General features: G+C 51.0%; 1 protein-coding gene across 1 annotated transcript in view; it reads right to left on the bottom strand.

Annotated features, from left to right (window-relative positions):
* Window positions 1-324: 324 nt before the first annotated feature.
* Window positions 325-21,611, bottom strand: part of LOC122378407 (FYVE, RhoGEF and PH domain-containing protein 6-like) — a 39,373-nt gene continuing 18,086 nt past the window's right edge. Inside the window, exons 2-5 of the mRNA XM_043359428.1 lie at window positions 6,960-7,066; window positions 5,858-6,040; window positions 1,454-1,560; window positions 325-978 (exon numbers count right to left, since the gene is read on the bottom strand). Coding sequence (XP_043215363.1) covers window positions 939-978; window positions 1,454-1,560; window positions 5,858-6,013 — 303 coding nt within the window. The 5' untranslated portion in view covers window positions 6,014-6,040; window positions 6,960-7,066 and the 3' untranslated portion in view covers window positions 325-938. The remainder of the gene's footprint in view (window positions 979-1,453; window positions 1,561-5,857; window positions 6,041-6,959; window positions 7,067-21,611) is intronic.

A 21,611-nucleotide genomic window follows, 5' to 3' on the forward strand; every position in this document is an offset into this window, starting at 1 on the left:
ATGCCACAGGGTCAGGGTTATCATAGTCTCAAGCCGAAAAAAACGGTGGCCCAAAACCGAAAAAGATGGGATCAGCAACCAAAGACCGGAGGTCTATCCATTCACATACACCAGAACGACAGCCAGTATATCATCCCCAACTGCCGTTTCAACCAATCCCACTCGGCCGAAACCGATTCACCAATAATCTTGAAACGTGACTAGTAAGCATATCGCCGACCCGAAGCACGAAACAGCGCCAATAACTTTCCCGTGAGTACGTCATTTCTCCTGCTTTCAAGCCGCTCCAGCCGGCGCCGCGCCGACCTCTGCAGAAACTCCCTATGACACGCCGTCTGAGTGTATTACGACTCGACTGGGACAAACAATCCGTAACACTGTCACAGCTCACGCCAGGCGGCCCGCCCGGCCGCGGTCCCGGCGGCGCGTCAGGTACCGGTACACGGGTACTCGGGGTACCGCGCGCCTCGCTGCGACCGCGTACCGGGCGGCCCCCGCGCAGCCGAAGGTACATTGTTAAACTGAGACAACAGGTGAGCGAAGCGCACGAGGCCGGTACTCCGGTGGGCTCGCGCGGTCGCCGATAAATAAAATACTCCTCGCTCAACAGCTAAGGCGTCACACACGGGCCCTAAAATCGGGCCGGATACTCGCACACCACACGCGCTACTCTCGCCGACACACCAGCACTGGTGGCAACACGGGGCAAGCGATTATGACTAGCCGACGCGCGGTCAGTTCCAAAGAGGGCGGCCGCCACACCGTGTACGCACGTCTGACTAGCCGGCGGCCTGCACCAAGATGGCCGCCCACAGCGCCTGTTCCAAGATGGCCGCCGCCGGTGGTTGAGCGATCTCGACATTAGTGGATGACATGAATGATGAAAGACGCGACACATGCAGATGCTACGATGAAGGCGGACGTCACCCGCCAGGGTGCTAGGTGAGCATAGTGGCTCCTTGAAGGGTCGAAATCCACCTGCGGACACGGATAAATGTCAGAGGTGCTGGAGTCGGCTGCCAAACGTGTAAGCATCACCTGTTCAACATTTCAACTGCCAACGACACGACTCTGGCAGAGAAGGGATGTTCTTTGAGAGGGAGGAAGCGCAGTCTGAGGATTTCGTAAACTGAAGAAAATCTGACGAAAGGTGCAAAGTCCACTAAACAGACTAGATAAGCAATGAATGGTTCACGACCTAACAGCTGTCAGTGTGATTAAATGTCAAGCCTGAACGCTTCAACCAAACAGGTGGGATGAAATATTGCATTTTTAGCGTACAATGTGAGCAATGCCTTAGCTCATCAGCCGGCAAAAGACACCACAAGAGATACAAACGATTCCTGACCTTTCCTAGCAGTCCCACCCGTCGTCCCATCACCCAAGTTGAACCACCCTGAGAGGGACCCACTGGGCCGGGGGATGTGTCCAGCGGCGGCGGCGCGTCACCTACTTGGCCGCCTGGGCGCGGTTATCGGCGTGGAACAGCAGCGGCTGCTGATTGTCGTGGGCCAGCTGAAACACCAGCTCGGAGTCCACGCCCTCATATGACGACCGCACCTTCGGGGCAGAGAGGCAGGGGGACGTTATGATGACCGCACCTTCGGCAGGGGGCAGAGAGAAGGGGACGTTATATGACCGCACCTTCGGCAGGGGGCAGAGAGACGGTGGACATTACATGATTGTGCCTTCAGCTCAGGCAGAGAGACGGAGGAACGATATATTGGGGTGTAGGCAGAGACAGACGGGGGACGTTTTATGATAGAACATTCACAGTTTTCGGGAGAATGGGAACGGAGAATCTGAAAGTAAGCGTCATAGCGAACTCAACTTGGTCTGCAAGGAGCACTGTATACAATATACATGTTGGTTGGTGAACTCGCAACATAATCCGCGAAGATGCAAGAGAAGAGAGAACGCGAACGATACAACCCTTCATCGTAAGGGGCATCAGCTCACATGGGGGGTGGGGAGGGGCTAGGATCCGGCTATATATTTGCTGAACGAGATATGAGAAAACCTCCCCATAACAAATGTTTCCGAAATTTCCGCTGCAGCTTTTATGATAGGGAGACTTGTAGAATGTCCGTAGCACAGCGACTGGTGTATTTAGGGAGAAGATTAGTGTCAGCTCTACAAGAACAGACGTTCTGTTAGCGATCCAAGTGCGCAACAGGATTCCCTTCCAACAGGCGTGCTCCTGCACCGGATTAGTTACTATTTATTACGGAGCGAGCGAAGCGAGCGTAGTCTTTCCTTAGATTAACGGAAATTTCTGAGTATGAGCGGCCGGCCGGCCGTGCGGACGCTTTTGCGAGGCTTACATCTCAGCAACCACTTGACCGATTTACACGCGGTAATTTTTGTAGGGTAGCTTCATTCCTTCTACCAAGTATTGGACTATTTCCGATGCATGTGGGTGACCCCTTATGCAAGTGCCACGTGCAAAACGAAGAGGTGTCAGTTTTGTAATTGTTGCAATATCTCGGTAACTACTTGGCCCATTGCGCTCAAAATTGGCATGTAGGTAGGCACCCACTAGGCACTGCATATCCATGTGCCAGAGTTGGGGTGCTGCTGCACGTGCGCACGTGCAGGGGTCGTTTCCAGATCTCGAGAACGGCTGGACCGATGGCGTTCAAATTTGGTACACGGTTAGGGACCCGTTAGTAGGGTGCCGTGCACAAGTCAGTTGGGACCCATTTTGCACGTGCGCACGTGCAGGGTGCCGCTTCCAGATCTCGAGAACCGCTGGGCCGATTGTGCTCAAATTTGGCACATCGCTAGAGACCGGTTAGTAAGGTGCCGTGCACAAGTCAGTTGGAGGTCCGAGGTACCCCCTCGAAATTTCGCACGTGCAAGGCCCACCCTCTCGCTCGCTCCGTTAGTCGCCCCAAAAGGCGTTATACTGGTATTTAGCAAGGGTTTCATACCATCCATCAATTTATTTATTGACAAGAAGATTGGACGGACAAAGGTTTTATCTTTACCTGCGTGGATGAAGAATTAAGTATGGCAATAATCGCCACTAGAATGCTGATAAGAGGTTCATGAACAGTTCCACATCGTTAGATCCACAAAGGGAATAGCTAAGTCAAACGCCGAAACGACGTTGAGATAGAACATTGCATCACGCAACATGAGACTTTGCAGTTAACCATGGACGAAGGATCATAATTTTTCACAATAGCCCACAAGGAAAATCGGTAATTTGGCAGAGTTGTAGGCGTAACCGACCACATCAAATAAACGATCGGTTGACATGAGCACTTCAGCTATGACATGAAGCATTACTAGCTTATTCGTGGGTTAGTAACAATGACCAAAATACAGAAATAGAAGTGTCGCTATATTTAGCTTATCTTTTTATAAGTGATCAATGCTCACAAAATGATCTCTACAGCAAACGTCAAATGACCTAACTTGTGTAACAAGAGTGCAATACTCTATATCTGGCACAATGCCACAATGCCTCAATTGACCCTTATCTCAGAGCCTGTATAACGACCTAGGCCAGCCGCCAGTCTCGGACTAAAGCATGCAATCAGCTGCTGCGCACTGCCGTGCCGGCGCACTGGTCGTTAGCCAAAGATAAAAAGTGCCTCTGTGGGCGGCGGTGCTGGCATTCAGTGTCGCACGTGGGCGGTACGGCAGCGACTCGAACCCTGACTCGAACCCACGACCAATGGCCGCGCGAAGGTCAAGGTCCGTCAGAAAGAACGTCGCTAAAGGGAGGGGGAGGAGATGGGAAGGTCCGGGACCATACGGCACTGACCGACGCTCACTTCGCTTGCATGAACAGAACACACCTTAGGTCGAGAAGTCATCGTGTGTTTTTTTTTAAAGTTCACCTCGCTAGCTTTAGCATTGTAGATGTCGTTGATTTAATTGGATTGGGTACGTTAGGTAATCTGCGCTATTTAAACCTTTGAGGGCAGTTTTTGACAAAAGACGTCTATAGGCACATCGAAAGTATACTGCTTTAACCCTCGCCGGACCTATTGGTTTTCTACATACGCGCCGGCCGAGGGGGGGGGGGGGCGGGTACGACCCCCCCTCGCCGTTTCGCCCCTGGTGGAGCTAGCGCGTCGCGGAAAAAACGAGCGTGTGCGCCGTTACGAGACGCAGAGATTGGTACCCGATTTTAAGGTCCTAGGTCAACCGGTGACCTCTGAGGTCAGGTCAAGTGCCCCAGGGTACGGCTCAGTTTTTGGTGAATAACTTCGCAAAAAACGGCCGCAGAGCCGCGATTTTGGCAGCATCGTGTTCGCCTTGATCAGGCGCGTCGAATGATATACTTTTTGTCCGGGTCAGGTCAACTTGGGGTGTTGACCTCAGGTCAAGGTCAGGTCAGCACCCCCAGGTCACGAAGTTGGTCGAAAGAGGTCATGTCGCATATCATTCGATTCGGCAGGTCTTCCTGAGTCCATTGGTGGCTTTCCCGACTCGCTAGCTCAATTTGATCGGGAGTTATTGACGAAAAACTAATATGACCTTGATGACGTCATAAATGACGTCACGGAAGGTCAACATTGCAAAAATGACGCATCTAACCTTGCAAGGAGTGCATCAAATCACGATTCTGTGTGCTTGAGATAGTTGGAGATCGTTCCCGGCGCCAGAATAGCAGTTTGAATTTTTCCCCATTGACTTATAATGGTGAGGTCACGAAAATGACCTGACCTCATATGACCTTTAGGAAAAATCCGAGATATACAAGTTGTGAGACTCATAATGGATACTAGATCCTGCAAGTTTCATTTCCCTGTGACATCTCCTCTGGCAGTGAGGGCGTTGCGAAGTTGCGACATCTGAAGACCGTGCAGAGGTTCACTTATGACGTCATAGGTCAGTGACCTGACCTGACCCAAAAATGCGGTTGGTGTCAAAAGATGCGGCTTGGATCAAAGGTCAGGTATGCCAAGTTTCAGCTCTCTATCGCCAGCGTGTTCGGAGCTATCGCGAAAAAACCCTATGGGGGGGGGGGCGGCACCCCCCCCCCTCGGCCGGCGAGGGTTAAATTGTCATTTTCCATTAACGCCTTTGGGCGTGGTTGAAAGAATGTGGTGGCCCCTGTAATGTCCGACACTTTTTGATTGGCGACACTCCGTCACCCGGGCAGCCAGTGTGTGGGAGCCTACCGCGGCACGATTTTTAGCGCGATATGTCGGAAACACTGCTTAACTATGCATCCAGCGTTTCAGTGGCCAATGCTGCAAGAACGCATCGCCGAAATGGACAATAACTTTGACATCAGCCGTAGCGCTGTTCAGCATAACTGAGCTATGCGCCCCGACGTCCGATTCGATACGCACCAAGTTACGAGCCATGCTCATCAATCAATAAGTGGGCCGACCCAACTGTGACCCAGAGAGAGTTATGGCCCAGAGGCACGCCTGCCGACAATGAACTCGCCATTTGCATAAACGTGACAGGAGAACGAGCACGCGACAGGGCCGTGCCCCATTGTGAGGCTCATTGCGCAGTCTCATCCAATTAGACACCAAATTATCGCGCATCGGTTCGTAAGAAGTTGAATGATATTATTCTCGTCAGCTTCGTAAATGTCGAATATAAGTATCTAAGCAATGTCAGAGCAAAGCTCCTGGAATCTGGTGAAAAGGTATCAAACGGATGCATCTTAGCCTCATGATTCCCGAAGTCTGAGCCAGAATGGCCAGATTCAAAGTAACTCAAATTGGAAGGCAAGTCTTACATGAACAATGGGTATAACTATACACCTAAGCTCACCAACACCACACCACCGCCACCCCACTCCAACAGTACCCGATATCCCCTGTTCTACCCTCCCGCTGACTGTCAGCGCTCGCAGCGTGCGCACTCTCCCCGCTCTTACATTGGCCAGGGGCTGCACTTTGTAGCCGAGTACCGGCAGGCTGTCCATAGCCACCACGTCCTGCGAGGCCCGGTACATGTAGAGAACACTATCACGCAGCACGAACCAGAAGCGTTTCCACTTTTGGCGCGTGCGCCGCTGCAGGTAGCCGCTCATCTGGCATCCGGAGACGTTGGCACTCACCTAGGGAGAGCGGCGGCGCCGTGCGGACGGGCGGGTGGGTTAGTCGGCGGCCACGGCACACGGCATGCCGTCAGTGCGATACGGGGGGAGGTGTGTCCGCACAGCTGACTGAGGGTGCGCGAAAATAGCCGAAAATATCCCTTTGGGTTATATTTATACGAGTCAACAAAAAAGCTTAATGAAACATCTTAGTATGAAAGATTCAGTCTTCCATTCGACTTCGATTATGAGTTCAGTAGGTAATGAACGTATTTCTTATTCAGCTGTGCGAACACCCTTATATCGGACGAGTTAGAAGGCAAAACACGCCCGGTAGTGAGGCGCGTGGGGACACACACATGAAGCAAAAGTGACAAACACTAACACGGGGAAAATTCACACAAAATAAGCTATAACGCAAAATTAAGTTAATTTGTCGACCCCTTAGCGCTAAAATTAAGTAAAAAATACAGGTTCTGGTGCCCCGTGATGAAAGTAATACCAGGTAAGGCTGGTATAAAAAGTGAGCTTTACGCCTTTTAATTTTAAGCGACCAACTTTATATTGCCCAAATCTCGACAATCGGGATAACTCAGAAATTACCAGCAGCGAACGTTTTAATGGCAATAAACGCTACACAACGACAATTAGTTAAGGGTTTCCGCTCGGTGGTAGTTTAAACAGAGCGTTTTGTCATGTGCTACAACCACGAATTACCCACTGTCTGATACTATCAGCCGCATCTCTAGCTAAAGATAAACTAAAAATACCCACAGACGGAGAGCACTACCGAGCTAGGGGCCGCAGCACGCTGACCCTGCAAATACCATATCCCGGGATAGCTCTCGGCAAACAGCCTCCCGCGGGAGCCGGGGCCGGCCGGCGGCGGCTCTGTTCTAGTCAGCGACCTCTGGCAGCGCGCGGCCAGACACGAACATACCTCCAGCCGCTTGGGCACCTTGCGCTGCGACTTTCTGCCCACTGACCCGAGGCTCGACTTCTTAGACTGGGACGCGTTCTGCGGATCTACGTCTGAGTCGTCGACATCTACAACAAAAAACAAAACATTGCGTAAAATTAACACACACGCACAAAAGGCAAACACGCACGCACACGCAGTAGCGAGGCCGCGGCTGAGGTAAACGCAGAACAGACAGACACACAAAGACGCGCTCAGAGAGCCAGAGCGTCAGTTTGGACAGGCAATACGTGAGACAGAGCGCCAGTGTACAGCCACGAACACACCGGCACCTTAGAGCGGCAACACGGGCACAGCCGAACAGGCAGGCGTTAGAACGCAGCTCAGCTCAGGCACGAGTGGCTTTAGTTATGCAGTCATACACGATGTGCTTAGATTTGCTACAATGGTGAATCTATTGGGTAAGGATAAAACGAAATATAAAAATGTGAATACTATTTATTACTAGCGATGCAATGGGTCAATGCAACAGTCAGTTATATGGGATGACGGTAAACATTCATGTAGTTAATCATGATACGCCGAGACCCAGACATCAACTGGATCAGACTACGAGGTGACAAAACTGATTTTGGGAAACCGACTTCAATCACCCAGAAATCCCAACATCGCTCGTCAAACTCTGTCCGTCAAGCCTATTTCTGTCAGTAAGGCATCTTAAATCCCTCCCAACATCCAGCCCGCCTCTCCGAGGTCCCGTGTCGCTCTTCTCCACAAGGCTCAAAGTCTACGGTCGCAACAGACTGCTCCTTCGACCCAGCCGAGACCGGAGACTGGTGGGTTGGACCGCCCGACTGTCCAGTCCCTGTCTAGCCCGATCGCCGAGCCCGTCTCGCCGGGAGGAGGACGGCCACACGGCGGTGGTGACATGTCGCCGGCCGTCTGACATTGGCCCGGAGCGACTGTCCGCCGTCACCGGCCGCTGTCGGCACGAGGCAGCTGCAGACAGCTCCAGTAACGACCCCGGCCGGCCCGCGACCCGCGACTCCGCGACGCCCCGGCTCGAGGTCATCTCGGCCGGCCGCCGAGGACGAGGGTAGCAGGCGGTCCGGAGACGGGTCGGGGAGTGGGTCCGAGCGAGGAGATGATATGTTCGACAGACCGAGGGGAACGCGGAACATGGAGCGGATCCATGTTGTCTGGCTGGACACTTTTTGTGGGACTGCAGTTTGTGGCACAGACAGATCAAGGCTGGACAGTGGACAGTACCAGTTGCACCAAAAAAGGGTGGATGGACATCCCATCGGCTGCAGACGCCCCTCCCGCAGTCCACCTGCAGAGGGCTGGGTACGTTCAGGGGCCGGGTACCGTCTGACAGTAACGGTCCGGGCCACGTCCCATCAGCGACAGACGCCACTCTCTGAGAGCTGAGAGACCCATAAACACAGTGGCGCGCCACTGGCGACCGGCCAGGCCTATTTGGCGCGCCCTCGGGGCACCCTCCCCCGGCTCTGCCCTCAGACCCACCCACCACCTGCGGGAGGGGTGCCGCGCTGAGAGGGGGCGCCGCGCTGAGAGGGAATGCCGCGCGGCAGAATGTCCCCGGTGCGCCAGAAGTGTACAGGAGGTGGCGTGACTAAACGTGACAGCTGGCGGGGCCGGTGAGCGATGATGAAAATGACACGGATGTTTTTTCTCGGTGACCTCGAGACACATGCGAGGAGTTTTCAACGGCCACGCCCCCGTCCCCAGCGACACGTCAGAGGTCAAGTACAGTGCCCTGGCGTGTGCCGTCCAAAAATAACCAGTCGGCGATGTTGTACCCGACAAACGTCGACAGTACCACAGCGGTGCCGCTGTCACTGTCAGTCGGACAGTGGCGGTAGCTGTCTGCGGAAACACGCCGACCGGACTGGCCGATCAGCCCGCCCCCGCCCCCGTCCTCGGCCGCCCCCGCCCCGGCCATGGTCGCCAAATAAAGCTGTCTGCCATTATCCATGTACTAACAATGCTGCGTGCGGCCGTACACAACACGCGGTAATTATTATCGACACCGCGGGACGTATATCGGGCGGGCGGTAGTGCGCTTTGATAGATTACCAGCTGGTCTTTATCGGGTATCTCTGTTTACTAGGTGGCCGTTAGCCATACAATACGATGCCACAATATTGTAAACCTATCAGTGGGCACTGAGGAGTGAGCTTGGATAGGAGAGAGACGATAGATGATTGGTCACTCAATCAATCGTTGACCACAACGTGAGAAGATACAGGTCATGTGACAAAAAGTCGACCAATAAGTGCGTGTGCGTGTGTGTATGCTTGTGTGACTGTGTACATGCGTGTGTGCGTATGTCTGTGAGCGTCTGCGTTGGACAGGCTCCGGCCACACAGCTGGCCATCATTCAGTGCCGGTCGATACCAAAGGCCCCCCTCCCCGGTCTACCCCCGACTCCGCGCCCGACCTCGACTCCCGCCTCCTTCCTCTTTCTCCCTCGGTCCGTCAATCGCAGCCGACTATGCATCTGACCTTGTCCCTATTCTTGCCACCATTTCTCCCTTTCCTACTTCATCACTTCTTAACTTCAAGCTCTTGCTCTCTTCATCCATCCTTCCACCTTCTCTCTGCCTCTACATCCCTTTCTCTTTCACCCCTCCTCACTCACGACAGACCGTCAGTTCTCTCTACATTCCGGGACAAAAACTCCACAGCTCCTGACAGCCGGCTCCTTCACCCTCTTTGTCGATACCGGCTGCCGTCCGTCACTGGCCGGCCGGCTATGTTCTGTTCTGGACCGGGCCGGTCCGGGCGGGATGAGAGGGCCAGACCGCGCCGGGCCGGACCGGGCCGGCCGGAGGGTCAGGGCCGTCGCCCGCCCGAGGGACAATCATCTATTGCCGGCGGCAGCACGGCGCACCAGACTCGGACCGGGGCAGACGGAGACGTACCGAGACAAACCAGCAGAGATAAACGGAGAGCACAGAGAAGAAATGTGAGAGGAGGTAAAAGACAAGCAAAAATACTTTTTTCATGAGGCCAAAACTCTCTCCAAATGCACTTTGTTCTTACACGCGATCAGCTCACCGCCGCCTTGAGAAAACATCATTTTCCTTGTATTCATCGTCAATGAATATCCAATATGCATATCACCTTGCTGATGTTTACAGACGGCTTCACGCTGTGTGGGCACCCTCCATTTCCGCCCCCTCTCTCCCTGCTCTCTCGGCGCTGATCCCGTCTCCGGCAGTGATCGCTCTGCCGCTGTTCGGCATGCACGCCGTTATTTGTATGGTGATCCAGGGATCACTGCTGGCGCCGACGCTCATTATTAACGACTCTGCCCCGGGAAACAGTCGGTCCCCCTCCTCACCGCCCCTCCCCCAGCCGGGGCGCCCCTCCCTCCTCCCCCAGCCGGGGCAGCTGCCGAACACAGCCACCGCAGAAAGACGAAAGGCTGACGACAGTGAGAAGGACAGAAAAACGATAACGAGCTTGGTCAGTAAATCAGGCTCGGGGATGCAGAGCTGCGACAGATGTCTACACTTGTTAGCATCAAAACCACCCATCTGGCCGAGCGCTGCCAGCCGGCGACAGCGATCCGCTCAAAAAGCGCACGACCGACCTTTCTGCCAAATCAGAGCGACATAACGGCGCCAGCCGAGCTGAAATCTAATCGCGGGCGCGCCCGAACAGCTCCCAGTGGCCGCCGAGCCGGCCATCAGCCGGGCCCTTCACATCTGAGGAGGCCGCTCACCCCGCTGGGGACAGCATAGAGCCGCCCGCCGCCGTTTCACAGAAAACCAGAGATTCGACTCAACAGCTTGACCCGTTTAGTGCCGATGCAAGGAATTTGTATATCCGTTGACCGTCGGGTTCACAAAAGTCGAACGGCTGGGGTCGTCTGGATCGACCATCCGCGCTCCGCAGCCGCGTACCAGCATCTGCGATGCTGGGCTCCGCATCGCGGGACCGCAGGTTGTTTGAGCAAGCACCTTTGTAAACGCAGCAAAAACGCCCGCCGCCAAACGAGAGGATGAGCCTTGCACGTGTAGACCGGAGTCGGTGTGCTACAAACTGACGTGCACGGCACCCTACTCGCTGATCTATAGCGGTGTGCCAAATTTGAGTGTAATCGGCTCGGCCATTTTCGAGATCTGGAAGCGTCACCCTGCACGTGCGCACGTGCAAGCTGTGTCCAATTGCATTGTGCATGGGACCCTATTCGCCGGTCTCTAGCGGTGTACCAAATTCGAGCTCAATCGGCCCAGCCGTTTTCAAGATCTTGAAACGACCCCTCCACGTGCGCACGTGCAGTTGCATCTCAACCGTGACACATGGAAACACATACTAACTGACTTGTGCACGGCACCCTACTGATCGATCTCTAGATGTTTGCCGAATTTGAGTGCAATCGGTCCAGCCGTTCTTGAGATCTGGAAGCGTCACCCTGCACGTGCGCACGTGCAAGATGGGTCCAAACTGACTTGCGCACGGCAGTCGGCACCCTACTAATCGGTCTCTAGCGGTGTACCAAATTTGAACTCAATCGGCCCGGCCGTTCTCGAGATCTGGAAGCGTCACCCTGCACGTGCGCACGTGCAGTTGCACCCCAATCGTGGCACATGGAAATACATACTAAATGACTGCAACCTACTGATCGGTATCAAGCGTTATGCCAAATTTGAACACAATCGGTCCAGCCGTTCTCGAGATCTGGAAGCGTCACCCTGCACGTGCGCACGTGCAGTTGCACCCCTACCAAGACACATGGAAATGCATCGCCTGGAAAGTGTCTACCTCCATGCCAAGTTTTAGCGCAATCGGCCCAGTAATTACCGCGAGCTATTGCGCTTATTACAAAACAGGCACCTCTTGGCTTTGCACGTGGAACGTGCGTTAGGGGTCACCCATATGCATCGAGAGTAGCACACTATGTGAAAGAAGGGAAAAAGCTACCCCACACAAAAAACCGCACGTGTATCAGCCCAGTGGTTGCCGAGATATAAGTCGTACAAAAACGTCCCCACGGCGGCCGGCCGCTATTTAGCAGTAAAATCGTGTCGCATCCTTCTATGGGAGGTATCCCCGTCACCTGTTCGTATACTGTCTGAGCAAAGGCCATACGTTACGGTCCAAACTCCATAGTGAGGCGGACATACGAATTTACGAGAGTTTAGCGACGAAATGATTCACTTAATTGTTAAGTAATGGGTACCATTAGACCATAAATTTTATCTAGCATCTCACCGTAGATGCAGTAAAAAGTGCTTTACTTTTCAATGTATATAAAGACTTGCTCAGCTCAATCAGTTCACTCTGTATTGGCTCAAGCCGTATCATGCGAACGCAATACAAACTAGAGCACCGACAGCGCAGCGCTCCCCAACTCACTGCTCGCCCAGTCCACCCGGGCCGCCGCCACGACGGCCCCCCGCAAGTAGGCATCCCGCACTGCACCGACAGCCGCGGGCGACCAGCTGACCGGCCAGCTGACCGGCCAGCAGCCGGCGGGCGGCAGGGCGCGGATGGCCGACCCGCCGGCGCGGCGAGGGAGGGGAGGAACGCAGCTGAAAGACCCGACTACATATATATCAAAGAAACATTATATGTAATCATCGATGACGCGACATAAATCTGCTTTATTGGGGTTAGCGGTGTAGTCTGTGATGCCATCACAATGAAAATAGGCGCCTAGTTTTGTACAGCATCAAATTCTGATTCCATAACGACTCTCGCTAGTCCATTTTCAATTGTAAATAAGCCTTTTATTGCGATGCAAAGTCCCGAAATGGTGCCGACGGCGGCCGGTCCCCCGATGGTACCATACCATAGATGGTAAACAGGTTAGTTCACATTCCCGCCGCTATGCGGGCGGCGGCGGCGCCACCTGTCCTCGTGTCCGCCTGACACCGTAACGATATAGGTCTGAGCTCAAATCTCGGTAATGTCGTGCTTTTTTACTATATTTCTCAAAAACGGCACCACGTGCAATAAAGTTGTATATATCATTGGAAAGAGCATCAAAAGTTGTATAAAATATCAACTTTTCACTTGAATATGTCTTCAAGGTACAAAGTTATTAAGCACCAAAGACGCTCCCATTGACTTTCCATGTTAAAATTTTTCATTTTTAAAGAAGCCTAAAGACAACAAACGAATTTGCACAGCTTAAAGAAGCATAACACCATGTTCTATGGTCTTTTCTCAACAAGTCCTGAAAGTTTAAACAAAATCGTATCATATAATTTTGTACAATGAGCGAATGAAAAAGTCTCTGCAAAAACGCCCATTGACTTAACATGGGGAGCGAAAAAAGTTCAACTTTGACCTCGTGCAAAGACACGTTACGAAGTTCTGAGGGGTATACGGAGCACACTAGCGTGTACCTGAACGTGTTTGCCATAAGATGCTGGGAAGAAAACCACCTCCTTCTTGGCTCGTTTTCCCGCTATTCGCGATCGCGCAAAAAGTGTCCAAAACCCCGTTGACTTAACATGGGGAAAATGGAATCGCACGTGCCACGTGCCACGAGGTTTTAAGCGAGTAGCGACCGGTGCCAACAGGTAGATCGCCTGCGGGAGCCCATACACTGAAATTTTTAAGAAAATCGAGCCACAAGTTTAGGCCTGACCCAAGTTGCCCCAATTCGCGGCCAGACATGCAAAACATAGCCCGGAGAAGGACCGCTCCGGTTGTTTTTCAATAGAAAAACACAATTCTAACGAATAGTGTTTGTCTTTTCAAACAACCTGCGGTTACCCGAGTGGGTGTGCTACGAACCGACGTGCACGACACTACTAACCGCTATCATCGTGCTTACCTTGCTAAGGCGCGTCGAATGATATTTTTTTTGTTTGGTTTAGGTCAACCTAAGGTATTGACCTCGGGTCAAGGGCAGGTCAGAGCCCCTCAGGTCATGAGGCTGGTCGAAGGAGGTCATATCGCATACCATTTGATTCGGCAGGTCTTTCAGAGTCCATTTGTAGCTTTTTCGACTCCCTAGCTCAATTTTAGCAGGAGTTATTGACAGAAAACTCCTTTGACTATAGTGACGTCATAAATGACGTTACGCAATGTCAACAATTAAAAATAGAACATTGGACCTTGCAAGGAATGCATGAAATCACGATTTCATGCGCTTGAGATAGTTTTAGATCATTTCCAGCGCCAAAATACCAGTTTTCATATTTCCCCATTGACTTATAATAGTGAGGTCACATGACCGACCTGACCTCATGTGACCTTTGAAAAATACGAGTTATACAAGTTGGACATCCTGGGAGGCTACTACGTCCTGTAAGTTTCATCTTTCTGTGAAAGTTCCTCTGGTACTGAGGGCGGTGCGAAGTTGCGACCTCTGAGGACAGTGCAGAAGTTCACTTATGACGTCATAGGTCAGTGACCTTACGTAACCAGAAAATGTGGTCGAAGTCATAAGATCCGGCTTAAATCATAGGTTAGGTATTCCAAGTTTCAGCACTTTTGTCTCCGGCGTGTCCCGAGCTATCACGAAAAACCCTATGGGAAGAGGCGGGTGCTGCCCCTCTGCCGGCGAGGGTTAATCAATATTGACGCAATGGTGACGTCACGGTCGCCGTCGACGTCACCATTCGAATCAGAGTCATTGAATTGTGCCGAATATCAAGTTTAAGATTGATGCTTCAACGGATCTGTATATCAGTCGAAAACACCTTACATTCCTTTTTACTCGCTAGATGGCAGAAGCGTCAAACGCCTGAATGTATGCTGTGCCGCAATGCCGGCTCTATTGTATATAACCGCCTAAATAAATGGCGGAGTAATGAGGGATCCGGGAAAACCACTATCTCTTTAGAACTGATGACTCGCACGAGACTGGAGCTTTTGAGGACGATTATCGAGTATGGTAAATGCGTCTGGCATTTTAGCCAAACATTCCGTTTTACTCGCTAGATGACGCAGAAGTGTCAAACGCCTGAAAGCATGTTGCGCCGGAGTGCCACCTCTTCTGTATGCAGCCGCATGGATGAAGATTTAAGCGCAATTGGCGCAGCCGTTCTCGCCGGTGTGTGCCTACATAGAGGTCCAACCATGCCGCTGAAATTGATCTATCATACAAAGCTTTATAACAATGCGCGTAGTGATTTTCTTAACAAACGCAAAAAAGCTAATAGGTGTGGCTAAAAACACCTTCGCCCCACTCGGGCGGAGGTTAATGTGTTTTGGTAGCAAACTCGCCGATTGTTCCCTGTTCGAGTCTTCTACTGCAATCACAAACACATTTCGATTCGCGGCCAACCATGCAAAACATAGCCCGGTGAAGGACTGCTCCGGTTGTTTTTTTCAATAGAAAAGCACAATTCTAACGAATGGTGTTTGTCTAATGAAGAAACAACCTGCGGTTACCCGCCGCCAAACGAGAGGATGAGATTGGCACGTGCAGACCGGAGTGGGTGTGCTACGAACTGACGAACAGGACACTCTACTAACCACTCTAGCGGTGTGCAAAATTTGAGTGCAATCGGCCCGGCCATTTTCGAGATATTGAAGCGGCACCCTTCACGTGCGCACGTGCAAGCTGGGTCCCAACTGACTTGTGCACGGCACTCTAGTTGCCGGTCTCTAGCGGTGTACCGAATTTAAGCTCAATCGGCCCAGCCGTTTTCAAGATCCGGAAGCGACCCCTACAAGTGCGCACGTGCAGTTGCACCCCAACCGTGACACATGAATATACATACTAACTGACTTGTGCACAGCACCCTACTAACCAGTCTCTAAAGGTGTGCCGAACTTGAATGCAATCGGCCAAGCCGTTCCTGAGATCTGGAAACGTCACCCTGCACGTGCGCACGTGCAACTTGGGGCCCAGCTGACCTGTGGAAGGCACCATACTGCGCGGTCTCTAGCGGTGTGCCAAATCTAAGCACAATCGGCCCGGCCGTTCTCGAGATCTGGAAGCGTCACCCTGCACGTGCGCACGTGCAGTTGCACCCCAGCCGTAGCACATGGAAAGGCATGGTCCGGCGGGTGCCTACATCCTTGTGTATGTAGTTTCAGCAGAATCTCACCAGTAATTACCGTGTTATTGTCATCACAACAAAAGTGACCCCTCTCCGTTTTACACGTGTCACGTGCAGTAGGGGTCACCCGCATGCTTCGTCCATAGTAAAATACTTCTCCGGAAGGGTATACGCAACCCCATACAAAAAACCGCAAGTGTATCGGTCCAGCGGTTGCGGAGATAGGTCGTACAAAAACGTCCTCACGGCTGCCGGCCGCTAATATTCAGCATTAAATTCGTGTCGCATCCTTCTATGGGAGGTATCCCCGTCACCTGTTCGTATACTGTCTGAGTCAAGACCATATATAGGTTTGAGCTCAAATCTCGGTAATGTCGTGCTTTTTTACTTAATTCCTCAAAAACGGCACGACGTGCAATAACGTTCTATATATCATTGGAAAGAGCATCAAAAGTTGTATAACCTATCAACTTTTCACTTAAATATATCTCAAATGTAAAAAGTTATTAAGCAACAAAGACGCTCCCATTGACTTTCCATGTTAAATTTTTTCATTTGTAAAGAAGCCTAAAGACAACAAACGAATTCTGACAGCTTAACGAAACATAACAACATGTTCTATGGTCTTTTCTCAACAAGTTCTGAAAGTTTAAACAAAATCGTATCATATAATTTTGTACAATGAACGAATGAAAATGTCTCTGCAAAAACGCCCATTGACTTAATTAACATGGGGAGCGAAAAAAGTTCAACTTTGACCTCGTGCAAAGACACGTTACGAAATTCTGAGGGGTATAGTACGGCGCACACTAGCGTGTACCCAAACGTGTTTGCCATAAAATTCTAGGAAGAAAACCACCTGCTTCTTGGCTCGTTTTCCCGCTATTGGCGATCGCGCAAAAAAGTGTCCAAAACCCCATTGACTTAACATGGGGAAAATGAAATCGCACGTGCCACGTGCCACGAGGTTTAAAGCGAGTAGCGACCGGTGCCATCAGGTAGCTCGCCTGCGGGAGCCCATACCCTGAAATTTTTACGAAGATTGAGCGATTCGTTTAGGAGAGGCTCAACTTGTCTCGATTCGCTGCCAGACATGCAAAACATAGCCCGGAGAAGGACCGCTCCGGTTGTTTTTCAATAGAAAAACACAATTCTAACGAATAGTGTTTGTCTTTTCAAACAACCTGCGGTTACCTACCAAGACACGTGGAAATGCATCGCCTGGAATGTGTCTACCTCCATGCCAAGTTTTAGCGCAATCGGCCCAGTAATTACCGCGAGCTATTGCACTTATTACAAAACAGGCACCTCTTGGCTTTGCACGTGGAACGTGCGTTAGGGGTCACCCATATGCATCGAGAGTAGCACACTATGTGAAAGAAGGAAAAAAGCTACCCAACACAAAAAACCGCACGTGTATCAGCCCAGTGGTTGCCGAGATATAAGTCGTACAAAAACGTCCCCACGGCGGCCGGCCGCTATTTAGCAGTAAAATCGTGTCGCATCCTTCTATGGGAGGTATCCCCGTCACCTGTTCGTATACTGTCTGAGCAAAGACCATACGTTACGGTCCAAACTCCATAGTGAGGCGGACATACGAATTTACGAGAGTTTAGCGACGAAATGATTCACTTAATTGTTAAGTAATGGGTACCATTAGGTAGACCATAAATTTTATCTAGCATCTCACCGTAGATGCAGTAAAAAGTGCTTTACTTTTCAATGTATATAAAGACTTGCTCAGCTCAATCAGTTCACTCTGTATTGGCTCAAGCCGTATCATGCGAACGCAATGCAAACTAGAGCACCGACAGCGCAGCGCTCCCCAACTCACTGCTCGCCCAGTCCACCCGGGCCGCCGCCACGACGGCCCCCCGCAAGTAGGCATCCCGCACTGCACCGACAGCCGCGGGCGACCAGCTGACCGGCCAGCTGACCGGCCAGCAGCCGGCGGGCGGCAGGGCGCGGATGGCCGACCCGCCGGCGCGGCGAGGGAGGGGAGGAACGCAGCTGAAAGACCCGACTACATATATATATCAAAGAAACATTATATGTAATCATCGATGACGCGACATAAATCTGCTTTATTGGGGTTAGCGGTGTAGTCTGTGATGCCATCACAATGAAAATAGGCGCCTAGTTTTGTACAGCATCAAATTCTGATTCCATAACGACTCTCGCTAGTCCATTTTCAATTGTAAATAAGCCTTTTATTGCGATGCAAAGTCCCGAAATGGTGCCGACGGCGGCCGGTCCCCCGATGGTACCATACCATAGATGGTAAACAGGTTAGTTCACATTCCCGCCGCTATGCGGGCGGCGGCGGCGCCACCTGTCCTCGTGTCCGCCTGACACCGTAACGATATAGGTCTGAGCTCAAATCTCGGTAATGTCGTGCTTTTTTACTATATTTCTCAAAAACGGCACCACGTGCAATAAAGTTGTATATATCATTGGAAAGAGCATCAAAAGTTGTATAAAATATCAACTTTTCACTTGAATATGTCTTCAAGGTACAAAGTTATTAAGCACCAAAGACGCTCCCATTGACTTTCCATGTTAAAATTTTTCATTTTTAAAGAAGCCTAAAGACAACAAACGAATTTGCACAGCTTAAAGAAGCATAACAACATGTTCTATGGTCTTTTCTCAACAAGTCCTGAAAGTTTAAACAAAATCGTATCATATAATTTTGTACAATGAGCGAATGAAAAAGTCTCTGCAAAAACGCCCATTGACTTAACATGGGGAGCGAAAAAAGTTCAACTTTGACCTCGTGCAAAGACACGTTACGAAGTTCTGAGGGGTATACGGAGCACACTAGCGTGTACCTGAACGTGTTTGCCATAAAATGCTGGGAAGAAAACCACCTCCTTCTTGGCTCGTTTTCCCGCTATTCGCGATCGCGCAAAAAGTGTCCCAAACCCCCATTGACTTACTATGGGAAAAATGGAATCGCACGTGCCACGTGCCACGAGGTTTTAAGCGAGTAGCGACCGGTGCCATCAGGTAGATCGCCTCCGGGAGCCCATACACTGAACTTTTTACGAAAATCGCAATGCACGTTTAGGCCCCGGTCAAGTTGCCCCAATTCGCGGCCAGACTTGCAAAACATAGCCCGGAGAAGGACCGCTCCGGTTGTTTTTCAATAGAAAAACACAATTCTAACGAATAGTGTTTGTCTTTTCAAACAACCTGCGGTTAATTTATAGCCGATACATTTGCTTTTTTTCTTAAATAAGATTGAAACATTGCGAGTACTGGCTTTTCGCCTAGCAGTTGGGCGTGAGGTGAGTGACGATAAAAATTATTTCGCTCTCCCTTGCTCCTGCACCTGCGGAAAGTGGATGGATGGGCATTGGATACTTACTGGAAGGGTGTAATAAGGGCAATACACCACTTCATGCTCCGATAATTGCATTACGTCTATGACGGTGTAAAGTAAAGAATAAAGATGTGTGAAGAAATAGACATCTGACAATTGGCTGACTTCCCTGCCTCCCGGCCGCTACTCAGGTCCACCACTCGCCGTTGTCAGTGCACGGTTTTTCTAGCAAGCTCCAGCCTAGTATTGATCTTATTCAGTATTTACGGTACCTGAGATCTGGAAGCGTCACCCTGCACGTGCGCACGTGCAACCTGGGGCCCAGCAGACCTGTGCAAGACACCCTACTACGCGATCTCTAGCGGTGTGCCAAATCTGAGCACAATTGGCCCGGCCGTTCTCGAGATCTGGAAGCGTCACCCTGCACGTGCGCACGTGCAGTTGCACCCCAATTGTGGCACATGGAAATGCATACTAAATGACTGCAACCTACTGATCGGTATCAAGCGTTATGCCAAATTTGAACACAATCGGTCCAGCCGTTCTCGAGATCTGGAAGCGTCACCCTGCACGTGCGCACGTGCAGTTGCACCCCTACCAAGACACATGGAAATGCATCGCCTGGAAAGTGTCTACCTCCATGCCAAGGTTTAGCGCAATCGGCCCAGTAATTACCGCGAGCTATTGCGCTTATTACAAAACAGGCACCTCTTGGCTTTGCACGTGGAACGTGCGTTAGGGGTCACCCATGTGCATCGAGAGTAGCACACTATGTGAAAGAAGGGAAAAAGCTACCCCACACAAAAAACCGCACGTGTATCAGCCCAGTGGTTGCCGAGATATAAGTCGTACAAAAACGTCCCCACGGCGGCCGGCCGCTATTTAGCAGTAAAATCGTGTCGCATCCTTCTATGGGAGGTATCCCCGTCACCTGTTCGTATACTGTCTGAGCAAAGGCCATACGTTACGGTCCAAACTCCATAGTGAGGCGGACATACGAATTTACGAGAGTTTAGCGACGAAATGATTCACTTAATTGTTAAGTAATGGGTACCATTAGGTAGACCATAAATTTTATCTAGCATCTCACCGTAGATGCAGTAAAAAGTGCTTTACTTTTCAATGTATATAAAGACTTGCTCAGCTCAATCAGTTCACTCTGTATTGGCTCAAGCCGTATCATGCGAACGCAATACAAACTAGAGCACCGACAGCGCAGCGCTCCCCAACTCACTGCTCGCCCAGTCCACCCGGGCCGCCGCCACGACGGCCCCCCGCAAGTAGGCATCCCGCACTGCACCGACAGCCGCGGGCGACCAGCTGACCGGCCAGCTGACCGGCCAGCAGCCGGCGGGCGGCAAGCCGCGGATGGCCGACCCGCCGGCGCGGCGAGGGAGGGGAGGGACGCAGCTGAAAGACCCGACTACATATATATCAAAGAAACATTACATGTAATCATCGATGACGCGACATAAATCTGCTTTATTGGGGTTAGCGGTGTAGTCTGTGATGCCATCACAATGAAAATAGCCTAGTTTTGTAGAGCATCAAATTCTGATTCCATAACGACTCTTGCTAGTCCATTTTCAATTGTAAATAAGCCTTTTATTGCGATGCAAAGTCCCGAAATGGTGCCGACGGCGGCCGGTCCCCCGATGGTACCATACCATAGATGGTAAACAGGTTAGTTCACATTCCCGCCGCTATGCGGGCGGCGGCGGCGCCACCTGTCCTCGTGTCCGCCTGACACCGTAACGATATAGGTCTGAGCTCAAATCTCGGTAATGTCGTGCTTTTTGACGAAATTTCTCAAAAACGGCAGCACGTGCAATAACGTTGTATATATCATTGGAAAGAGCATCAAAAGTTGTATAAAATATCAACTTTTGACTTAAACATATCTTAAACGTAAAAAGTTATTAAGCAGCAAAGACGCTCCCATTGACTTTCCATGTTAAAATTTTTCATTTTTAAACGAGCTTCAAAAGAGCAAACGAATTCTGACAGCTTAACGAAGCATAACAACATGTTCTATTGTCTTTTCGTAACAAGTCCTGAAAGTTAAAGCAAAATCGTATCATATAATTTTGTACAATGAGCGAATGAAAATGTCTCTGCAAAAACGCCCATTGACTTAACATGGGGAGCGAAAAAAGTTCAACTTTGACCTCGTGCAAAGACACGTTACGAAGTTCTGAGGGGTATACGGCGCACACTAGCGTGTACCCAATCGTGTTTGCCATAAAATGCTGGGAAGAAAACCACCTCTTCCTTGGCTCGTTTTCCCGCCATTGGCGATCGCGCAAAAAGTGTCCAAAACCCCGTTGACTTAACATGGGGAAAATGGAA

The sequence above is a fragment of the Amphibalanus amphitrite genome, unplaced genomic scaffold, assembly GCF_019059575.1.
Source record: "Amphibalanus amphitrite isolate SeventyFive unplaced genomic scaffold, NRLGWU_Aamphi_draft 000059F_arrow, whole genome shotgun sequence".
Classification (NCBI taxonomy): domain Eukaryota; kingdom Metazoa; phylum Arthropoda; class Thecostraca; order Balanomorpha; family Balanidae; genus Amphibalanus; species Amphibalanus amphitrite.